This window comes from Eptatretus burgeri, chromosome 11 (genome assembly GCF_056783735.1).
Source record: "Eptatretus burgeri isolate ZD-2024b chromosome 11, Ebu_testis_v1, whole genome shotgun sequence".
Taxonomy (NCBI): Eukaryota; Metazoa; Chordata; class Myxini; order Myxiniformes; family Myxinidae; genus Eptatretus; species Eptatretus burgeri.
Genome location: NC_140971.1, coordinates 90,999,867 through 91,011,876, shown reverse-complemented (window position 1 = coordinate 91,011,876; position 12,010 = coordinate 90,999,867). Strand labels below are relative to the sequence as shown.

The window sequence follows — 12,010 nt, the reverse complement described above, 5'->3', positions numbered from 1 at the left end:
GGCCGGCTGGCTGGGCATCAACATTTATAGTTGTGAGTGCGATAACTCATAAACTGTTCGCCATATCGATTTGAAATTTGGTTTGAAGATGTGGACATTCACCTATCAATTTGAAAAGAACAAACTATAATCTTGAAAAAAATGTTTCAATGGCGGGGGATTCCCCATCTCTGATGGGTATATTTAACACCTTTGTGATTCGTGGGCGAAGGTGGTTGAACCTCGATTTTCGTATCGTGTCTCGATTAAATATATACATATACATATATATATATATATATATATATATATATATATATATATATATATATATATATATATATATATATATATATATATATATAATGTTTCCTCACCGGAGATAATAGGTGGGGTTTCTTCGAAGCACATAATTTACCAAAATGCAAGGTAGTGTTTTCTGGGTTGACATTCAACATTTGATGCGGTATGCATTTTGTGTATGTCACAATGCAATAATTATATCAGTGAGATAGGAATTACACAACATCAACAACAACAACAATAACAACAACAAGAGTTTTGTTATCATTTTCCTTTTTACAGGGGTTGTTTGAATGGTGGCATTCCTCCATACGGATCTTTCCATTGTGTCAGTTTTGTGCAAACCCAAACATTCCATATCTTTGGTGACAGTTTCAAACCATGTTAAATAGGAATTAGATCTATCAGTGAAATAGATGGAGGAGGAGATTGGGGCCATACTCTGTGCAGAGCGTTGGTACTACCTAAGCAGTCTCCTTGGCTATTGGGTACAATCCTGGACGGGTCGCCACTCCGACACAGTATACCAGTATGCTGGCACTCATTTTGCTGACCTCAGGAAAGTGAAATAGGATAATTATATAATATACATTCTTGACTTACTGTATTCAAATTCTGTCAATGTTATGCTTTGATTTTATCTTTGTGTTTTTTCTTTTTTATATCTTAGGAGCTCAAGCACCTTATCCTGGAAGCAGCAGATGGATTTTTGTTTGTTGTCACATGTGAGTTGGGAAATGTCATCTTTGTGTCGGATTCCGTGACGCCTGTTTTGAACCAGCTGCAGTCAGAGTGGTTTGGTGGAACGCTGTATGATCAAACACATCCAGATGACGTGGAGAAGCTTCGCGATCAGTTGTCCACTGCCGAGAATGCAATGACAGGTATTGCTGTTAGTGTCATATCTGCAGTGCTAAACATTTGGGGTTTACCTGCTATACTCATTATTAATAAAATAACTTTTGGCAGGCTCTGAGCAGGAAAGATTTTTTAAAATGTTTTTATGAACCAACATGAATGCCTTTTTGTAAAAATCAACTTTTCCACCACATAGAGCTAAAAAGGTGTTTCTCAACTAAGAATTATTAATGAGGTGAGCAAAGTACCATTCCATTTGAGTTTTAAAGGGAATGTAACATAGGTACCAAGTACAAAACATAACTTGCTTGTTGAAGCATCACATCTAGCTGCTACTGCATCACAGTTAATGTAATGAGATGCAATTTTTCCAGGGATTAGACATCTCAGAGATGAAAGTTGTGATCCAAGGGTGTTCAACGGCCCCAGTGGTCCTAAAAAAATCCTGCTATTCTATTTGGAAGAATGGCCAAGCAGAAAGAAGCTTACATTGAAGATCTCTAAATTTACACTGATTATGGTGATCATACTAAGCCTGGTGTTGGCTTAGTGGTTAGGGTGGTGGCTTGGGATCCCAGGGTCCTGAGTTCAAGTCCCGTTGGCTGCTGAATTAACACCAGGGGGTTGACAGCCTGTCATCCATCTGAGGTCGGCGAAGTGAGTACCAGTGTACTGGTCCCGGTGTATGCCCTGGTTAGAATAGGTATACCATATCTCTGTGTGTCGTAAGAGGCGACCAGGGTTGGCGTCAGGAAGGGCATCCGGCCATAAAAAACATTGCCTCAAGAAAAAGCTTAACCCCTGCACAGCAGGAAAAAATGGCTGTAAAAACGGTCATTTTTATATATTTTATGGTGATCATACTCAGGCGTGTACAGCACAAGAGTAGAGCTAGACCAGTTACACAAATAACTTGACTTGGTTAAACTATGAACATGCTACAATCTCGTAGAAAAACAGTGCCCATTTGAATTGTTAAATCAGGAAATCGTACACCAATACATGACTTTTGAATGATGTAATCTGCCCCAGAATGCTTGGTTTGCATGTTTGCATGTTCGGGGTGTAGGAAAGTATACCGTGTGTCCGGGATATGGATCATTACTTGAAATGGTTCACAAAACTCAAATAAGTTGAACATACTTGGAAAAGTAGTCTCGGCACAACAAAAGACTTGGAGAGCCTTCTCAGTTCGTTGGACGGGCAGTTGCCCGTCAATAGATGATAAATGGGGTTTCTGGGACACCCATTCAAATGAATGGGGGGAAAGGGGAAAACTTTCTGACTCAAGCCCCAAAAGCTCAAAATAGGACACTGATTTTCTCCCCACCTATCCACTTCCCTCCCATACAAGCAAATGTAAAATTGAGACTAGGAAAGATTGAGACTTACTGATTAAAGCACTTCTTCCCTTTCATATTTTCATTCCACTCAAAGAGCGAACCAACGAATATTTGCTCATGTTCGACTTTAGGGAATAACTTAATTTTCTTATAACATTCATTTCCATCGAGTATATTCACTTTATCTCTTCAAGCACGAAAGAAAGGGAAGTTCATGATCCCTCCTTTGGTTCTGTAGAATGGGGAAGTGCCTTGAAGAGCACAGTCGTGCTGTGAAAATGAGGAAGTATTCTAGGCCCATGTCTCTCATGGTTATATCTTAAATCATCAGAACACTAACAGAACAAAGTTTAGCTAAAAGCAAGCAAAAACAACTTTTAAACGTAGGTTTTTCTCAAAATAATTCAAAGCAAGCTGTTTCATTTTTGTGTTAAAATGAGTCAGTCTCGAGTCAGCCAAGCTGCCTCGGCCAAACCAAGCCAAAAAAATTCCGAAGTCATTTCCTATGTGGGACACACCCTGAAAAAACCATTGTTGTGAAATCTCCCATTACGTCATCAAGTTGCTGATTTAAACCAACTTGCGTGCCGATTGTGTTTTATTTAGAGAATGGATTGTGCAAATAAGTTCTCCGATCATGTGGACCAATCGTTTTCACAAAATTACAGGTGAGATCCTTAACCCAATTCATTATTTGTTGTTTTATCCAGAATTAAATCACTATACAACCAATAATTAATTAATAATTGTATGTCTTTTTCTAACAGGTTGTCCCCAATAAGAACATTGTTGATAACTGATCTACAACAGGAGGCCTTTGAATAACACGATGAGTGGCTAAAAATGAATGACTTCCTTGAAGACATTCGATCGTTCAGAAAAGAATTGAATGACATTTTTTTGGTTGGCAAGATGTCCTCTCACGTCCTCTGATCTTGAATGAGTCGAGTCAAAGGTGAGAAATTATCCGTGTGTGTGTGTGTGTGTGTCTCTGTCTTTGACTCATTGTTATTATTATTATTATTATTATTTTTTTCTGTTTAAACAACTGTCTGGATGAACCAAACACACAACTTAATCTTCTGGAGGAATCTGACACGACACTCTATCTTCTGGAGGTAAATGTTCTATTTATTATTTTATTAATATCATAATATAATCATCTTTAGATACCTAATTGTTCTTCACTCTTTGTTTTGAACAGAATATGTTGATCGAGTTTCAAAACCAAAACAGACCATCAGACTGCTGCGAGAGAAGATTTTGTTCAATGTTATTACTTTTGTTTAATGATAAATGCTTTCCTTATAATTATCTGATTTTGAATCACAAGAAAAGAAAGGAGATGTAAAGGGGAGGGGGTGGGGTGGGGGGGTGTTGGGGTAGGGTTAGGGTTGGGGGGGTAGGTACGCTCCCCCAATGACCTACCACCCCTCTCATCCCTCTCCTCTCCCCTCCCCTCCCCGTGTGTGTGTGGGGAAGGGTGGGGGGTGGGATGAGGGGGTGGTGGGTCAAAGGTGGGGGCGCACATGGGGGTGGGGCCTGTGTGGGTGGGTGGGTGGAGCTTGGGTGGGTGGGGCTTGTGTGGGTTGGTGGGGCTTGTGTGGGTGGAGCTTGTGTGGGTGGGTAGAGCTTGTGTGGGTGGGTGGGGGTTGTGTGGATGTGGCTTGTGTGGGTGGAGCAATTTTTTTCAATTAAATAAACATGTTGTGCGGGAACTAATAAAGTAATCACTCATTGTGTGGAAATGATGGATGTGGATGTGGCTTTTGTGGGTGGGGTTTGTGTGGATGTGGCTTTTGTGAGTGGGGTTTGCGTGGATGTGGCTTTTGTGAGTGGGGCTTGTGTGGATGTGGCTTTTGTGAGTGGGGTTTGCATGGATGTGGCTTATGTGGGTGGGGTTTGTGTGGATGTGGCTTTTGTGAGTGGGGTTTGCATGGATGTGGCTTATGTGGGTGGGGTTTGCGTGGATGTGGCTTTTGTGAGTGGGGCTTGTGTGGATGTGGCTTTTGTGAGTGGGGTTTGCATGGATGTAGCTTATGTGGGTGGTGCTTGTGTGGATGTGGCTTGTGTGGGTGAAGTTAAAAAGGGGCGGAGTCAAAATAATTATTTTTTCAATTTATCTTTGTCTTTTGTAATTCCTGTGAATATAATGAACCTAAAATCTCTTCCCTCTTTAAATCTCATAATTTGTAAGTCCAAGGAACTGTACTGACGACATCAACAATTTTAAAAAGTTCATTTGTCCATCACTTGGTATAACCTTTTTCAAAATGAGATATCACCAACTTTGAACTTAGGCTTTCTGGCATTAATCTCTTTTCCATATATTAATTTTGTAAATGTATCTGATGGTTTAATTTTCGTTGAGGTATGAATCATGTCGCTGTGCTTATCAACAATGTCCTAAATTAAAGACAACGATTGTTGAGAACTGAGTTGAGTGAATTTTTTATATAGTCTCTCTTTTAAAGTGCGATTAAAACACACAATAACAAATGCTTTTCCTTCTTTAAAGGCGCTGTATAAAGTAATGTTATTTTAAAGAAAATTCATCAATGTTTTGTTGTAGAACTCTGTACCCTCATCAGTCCACAATTTTTTAGGTTTTCTCTTACTTTCATTGAATATCTGTTGGAAAGCTAACAAAAGAGTATTACCTGTTTTGTTTTTCAAAGGAAAAACCCACGCATATCTACTCCTCAAATCAATAACGGTTAAAGCATACTTGTACCTCTTATCATTATTGAGTTCAATCAAATCAGCGGACCAGATATAATCAACTTCCTTGGAATATCAACATCAGTATAAGGCCATACCAGTAACCTTCCTTCTATGAAACTTTGTGATTATTTGTTTATGTAATTCATCAGTTAATTGCTCTTCAATCTTAATGACATCATTAGAGCCTATCAGTTTTTTGAATTTCCAAGCCCAAGTTTCAATTTAGCACTGATCATCTTCTTCACGATGAACCTATCAACTTTTTCTCTCAAGGTTGGATTTTGTATCAGAGACAAATTATACAACATTTCTCTTTTGGCTTCGTGTTTTTCTTCCAACGTTGTGCTACTTCCATTATCAATATCGTGGCTCATGCACACTTCATCAACCCTATTGATAGGTTTGCTCCACGGTTTGGGATTGTCAGCCTCATCCAATCTTTTATTCAAGTTTGTTCCTGGACCATAGAAAGAATACCCTGGTAGATGTAATTCCCCTGGTATTCCAGTGTTGTAAATTTACTTCCTGATAAAAAAAACCTTTGTATATCTCCCCCTCATTTGTGTTTGGTGATGAATTCACTCTTTTTTGAGCCACACACCGAACATGTACCTTTTTGTATAACTCTACTATTTTTACTTTTAACATACGAGATATTTTTACTCTTGGTTTTCTTTTTACATTTTAGACAATAACTCATTTATTTATGTGAAAAATTCCGACAGAATGCAAAAACCATTTTAGTTTCCAACATGCACATTTGAATCTTAATTTTTAAAACATAAAGAATCCTGAGAAATTTCTTCACTCTCTCCTCCATTTAATTAAGAAAAAAAAATGTAAAACTAATCAAAGTCAATTACACCAACATCATCAATAATATGATCTTTTCCTTCTTTCTCTTCTTTATCTCCACTTTCTCGTTTAAATATTCTCCCTAAAACCAATGTTAATAGTCTTGACGCATATATTTCTCATAGACTTGCCAATTCTTTGTTTTCCTCCTCGGTGCGTTGAGATTTATTTATTTTCTGTAATACCATTGATCTTTTTATAATCTCACTGGTTTCCTCTCTTCTCTCTTTCCTCCCTCTTCCTCTCCTCCTTCTCTCTCTCTTCTCCCTCTCCTCCTTCTCCCTCTCCTCCTTCTCCCTTTCCTCCTTCTCTCATTTCTCCCTCTCCTCCTTCTCTCCCTTCTCCCTCTCCTCCTTCTCCCTCTTTTCCCTCTCCTTCTTCTCTCTTGTCTCAGTTTCTTCAACTCCTTCCTCATCCCTTACTATCCTTGAACCACTTTCACCCCATAGAATGTCATCCATATATTCATCTGGATTCTGCGATACTCTTGAATCCACAAAGATTTTTTCTCATAATAGGAAACCAATAAGATTTGTTGATGATTTCTAAAAGAGTTTTATATTTCATCACCTTTAGAAGTTCATTTTTATTTACTATTTTAATCAAATCTCTATTTGTGGGTTTTTAAACATCAGTATAAGGCCATACCAGTATTTAATTGAAAATTGCCCGTGTCTATGTTCCAATTCATAAGGAATGTAAAATTGAACACCCTTTTCTTGTAGGTATCCTTGAATGCAAAAATTATAATTTTCTTGAAGTCTTCTTGCTGTCATTTATGCATCAGAAATATGTGAGAGATTAATATGATGACATGTAATACCACCCCATCTTCCTGTTGTTAAATCAGTTTGTATTCCTCAACTTTGTACAATTATCCAATTTCCTTCCTTCTTTGTCATATAAACTATTGCTTCACCATCATATAATTTCCTATTCCCGAAATTGTGTATTTGTTGTTTGCTAATTGTGCTTCCACACATCTCCTGATTCTTACCAAGAGGACAATTTTTCTTTACGAGACTGATAAAAATCGTGCAGGTCTTCTAGGTTGAATGAAAAAGACCAATTATATCCTAAATCACACATATTATACCTCCATTTCTCTCTACGCATATTAAATATTCTTCCTTCTTTATAAAATTAAATACAAAGCAGATAATTGAATTTAATAAGAAAAGGTGTATGGTTTGTTTAAGCAGGTGTTGTGCTTGTAAATTATACTCCTTTAACAAAACGTGCCGTTTTATTTAAGGATATATATTGTGATAAATCACTTCATCTCACCAAGTCATTCGCGTCAGTCTGGAGTGGATAATTTATTAATTTATAAGCATTTTTCATATTAATATTTTTTGCTATACTATATTTCTGTTGTTCAGCCTGTGCCTTTGTGTAATAATTTGATAAATCAATATCCAGTTCTTGGGATACACCAAAGATAGAACCATCTTTACCAACATGTCATTTATATTAGATTAAAAATAATGTCATTAAAATTTTTTATTTTTGTTGAGTTGAAATAACATATAGACATAATTGACCACAACACTTGGAATTTAATTCTTGGACTTGAAATGTTTGATAAACACCATTCTGTAAGAATTTTATTACTTCAACAGGTTGTGGAGGACCAAAACTATCAAAATAATATTTGTCTTGACTATTAAGAATACAAACCCAATGAGAACCGTTCCCATTATTATCTTCAAAGTTCATAATAATATTCTTTGTCTGTTTAGACACGGTTGTTAATTCATCTCTCATACAAATAACCACATTATGAATTTTTAATTTCTTACAATATTTGATAAGTTCTAAATTTGATGTTGTATTCTTTCGAAATTCTTTAAACCACTCATCAGTGCTCATTTATTTATCAGAAAGATTTAATCCATTACCCCTTTTAGTTAATTTTACACCTGCTTGTGCGATAGAAGAAATCATATCTCCAATGAACAACCTTGCTTTATCAGGCAGACTTTCAAGTTTTTCAGCAAAATCTACAATTACACCACTTCCACTAATTTGTTTCTTCAACTCTTTGTTATGTCTTTCCATTTCTTTTTGAGCCCGGAGATGAGCCTTCCTTTCGTTGGCAGTTATCACCACTGCTGAAATACCACCCGTCAATGCTCCAGCCTCACTTAAACCAGCAAATAAAGGAATTAGAAATGGGAGAAATCCTCCACTCGTCTCTATTATTGAATATTTCTTCAACATTGGTTTTGACATTTTAATTTTAAGTGAGTCAGTATCATTCAAGTCAATATCATTCACCTGTTCTCTTGTGAGCAAAACGTCAATTCTTACTGCTCCTTTTCTCCAAATTGTATTAATGTTAATCATGCAAGGCATTTGATTTTGAATGTATGATGATAGTTTATGAAGATTGATTTTATTAACATATACCCCAGTTGGCACTTTACCACTCATTTATTTATCAAAAAATTATGTGAGATTAATCATGACACCATTATCTGTATTAATCTGCAATTCTGTTTCTTCCAAAAGCAAACAATATGTATCAACTTCTTCACTCTCTTCTCTTGCAATGTATAGGGAAGTATCCACTCGATTAGACTTTATAGTTTCCTTTTGAGCACTCAGGTCAATCGCATTGATTGTATACAGACTTTTAAATGCTGTCATATCCAAAATGGCTTCTTTATTTCCATTGCTTTCACACACCTTTTGGTAAGACTTGTATGCTTCAGCATAATCTTTTTTTTCCCAAATAATTTCCAATCTATCTCATGGATAAAATGTTCCATCAAGAGAAACACGAAGTTGTTTCACCTTTGCATTATCACTCAACGCATTGTTCTTATCAGTAGCAGTATCACCATCTGGTTAAAAAAATGATCCACAGATATCGTGGCTTTCATTCCAGAACACCCAAATTCTACGTGTAAGTGGTTTGGTTCAGTTTAACATGTTGGCATCTTCTTTTAAGGTATGATACATTGAGTGGTTTATTTGAGTTAAGTCTTCTATTGAACATCTCTTCTGTTTTAAGATTAGGAGTATATTCACTAATATACCAACTAATTTCATAAATGAGAAATTTATTCTGATCAGCAAAAGCATTAGCCACACCAAAAAGCAATCTATTTTCGTTATCATTGCTTTGCAGTTGAAATCTAATTTTCAGACCGTACAGAACTTTATCATGATCACAAAATCCAAATATACCTTTAAGGGGAACTGCCACAGTAAAACTCTTACCTGTTTTTGTATCATCATTATACATTCCTTTCCTTTGACTATATCCAGGGTCTGTGTTTGTCCCCATTGCCATATCAGGAATAAAACCTTAGACAGCTCCCTTTCCAATTCTAACACTAAATGAATATCGTGTAAATTTCATTATTTCAGATGTCGCAGAGACATAATCAACCGCTTCAACTTCTTGTGTTCCAATGTACAAATGAACTATCAAACATTTTCCAGAAGAAATCATTTTTGAGTGTAGCGTTTGTGTTATTTGCAGCCTTAGTGAATGTTAATTTACACAAGAAGAAACTTTTGGCTCGATTCAAATAAGTTTGTTGATTATTTATTTCAAAACTTTTTGTTCCATTTGCATTCCAGTCTGTTCCAGTTATTGCATTTACCTTGAAGTAGTCTTCTTTTTTGTAGAGTTTGAGATGACAATGGTATCGTCCAAATCATAGATACTATCAATTGCTTCCATACTTGTATTTATTTCAGAAAAAAGATGTTAAAACTTTTGAAACACTGACCCAAGTATTTGAATTATTTTCTGTTGTTCTTGGGGAAACAACTGAGTTTTGCCTTTCTTAAATTCTTTTATTGCTTGCATTTTATGAGATTCCTTTGGGGCATCTTTTATGCTCTTAATAGCACCCGCTACATTTCCCACAGCAGAAGCAGTTGAACCAATTAGCTATTTATGTTTAAGAATAGTTGAACCTATACCCATTAGAGTATCAATTATCCCATCTCCTTTTTTTCTAAATTGATGTCCGACACCCCTTTGTCTCTTAGGTTTATAGTATCCTCTACCAAGATACATACCGTCACCCTTGTAGTCTGGGGAAAGGAACATTCCATCCCCTGTAATTATTTTATATTTTATTGTTATTTATTGGAAATAACAATAAAATAATATATTTATTGGAAAATTTGGTCTTCATTCCTCAATCGCATATGTTCTTCCACTGAAATATAGTGATAATCTTCACCTTTTACTTCTCCAGGTCTTATTGCTCCAGTTGTTGTTGATACAATGCGTATCATGGGGTGTTTTTTAAGTAAATTTACAATATTCTCATTTGTACTATACAAGAACCTTGATTTATGATAGTTTTTTTCCAGAAGCAGATTTACCCACAAGATTTATAATAATTGTTGTCATTTATGTATGTAATTGTTTATAAAATAAAAATATATATCTTTTAATATCTCCTCTTGTTTCACAACAATATATTTATATTTTTCAGTCGTGTGCTTCATATAATCCCCAAATTCCTTTTTACTACATAATGTAGAACAATTGTCTCTCCAAAAATTGTTTATAGCTATTGAATTTAACTTGCATAAAATAAAAGTATTAGCATTGTTTCTTATTGAGTGATGAGGGATTTGAAAGTATGATTGACTAAGACAAATACAATTACAGGAAGAATGTCTCCCTCTTGTGTAGTAGCTATCCATTACCATTTGGTTTCTCTCATTAACACAATCATCAAAGATAATGAGGTTCTTTTTTGATTCATCCAAATCTTGGGGAGAAGGCATATCATCCGTATTATCACTAAGAATACAAGTGATCATCTTTGATTTCTTTTTATGTTATTGTGTATCACAAAATAGTTGTATTATATCTTCAATCTTGTAATCATTTAGTTTGTTTTGAAGTTTAAATAAACCGATTATATCTTCTTTTTGAAGACCAGCATTAAAACCTTGTGAGAGTAGGTGATACTCAGGTTGAAAACTCGACTTTGTGAAAATTATTAAATTATCATAATCTAAAAAGTTGGGAGTAAGAAGCATGTTTAAAAGTAAGCAGGTTTTTCCACATCGGCTTGAACCAACTATGAGACATCTTCATGAATTTAGAAGATTTTTATGGTTGTTAAATTTTATCTTATTTTCCCAAATGGGTAAAAAATCATTCATTTATATATTTGGAAAGCAGATTATTAAATTTTTTATTGGCTTTATTGGAAACTCTGTTTTATCTGAAGTTCAGGTTTAATTTCAAGATAATCCATTATTTTATTGTTACAATATCTTATGTTGATATTTCCCTGAAAATGACAATCGTTAATTATATAAATCATCAATCCACGAAACATGATCGTCATTTGTTCAGTTTCTTCTCTTGTAAGAAAAGGTGTATTATCACCCTCATACTTTACATTCATTTCTCGAATCAATCTTGTAAAGTAATTCATTTTTGGTGTCAATCTCAAAGAATTATATTCCTTTTTATCCCCCGCCGCGTGGCGGAAGGGGGATGTTGTTGTCACCCAGGTCATCCGGCTATCCGTCCGTCCGTCCGGGCGTCAACATTTATAGCTGTGAGTGCGATAACTCATAAACTTTTCACCATATCGATTTGAAATTTGAGTCACACATGTACCACCTGAAAAGGAAGAACCCTATTGATTTTGGGCATAGCCGGATGCAAGATGGCTGACTGTGGTGGCCATATTGAAAAAAAGTTTTTTGTAATAAATGGAAAACCGTTTATCTGATTTCAATTATTTTTGGTTACTACGTTCCTCACCCCTGGGGAACTTTTTCGAGATGATGACTAAATGGTGTCTTGTTTCCAATTCACCTCCCTCATTATCTGGAATATGTATGACCTTTTTCATTCAATGGCAGGGGATTCCCCATCTCTGATGGTATATTTATATTTTTTATTGTCGTTAATTAGAAGATAATCATAGATCATACATTGCTTATAAGCT

At 35.6% G+C, this 12,010-nt stretch overlaps 1 protein-coding gene across 5 annotated transcripts in view; it reads left to right on the top strand.

Annotated features, from left to right (window-relative positions):
• Positions 1-12,010, top strand: part of LOC147017607 (aryl hydrocarbon receptor nuclear translocator 2-like) — a 248,876-nt gene that overhangs the window by 88,097 nt on the left and 148,769 nt on the right. For all 5 annotated transcript variants that reach the window (XM_085847344.1, XM_085847348.1, XM_085847345.1 and 2 more), the window contains exon 5: positions 953-1,166. In XM_085847344.1, coding sequence (XP_085703470.1) covers positions 953-1,166 — 214 coding nt within the window. The remainder of the gene's footprint in view (positions 1-952; positions 1,167-12,010) is intronic.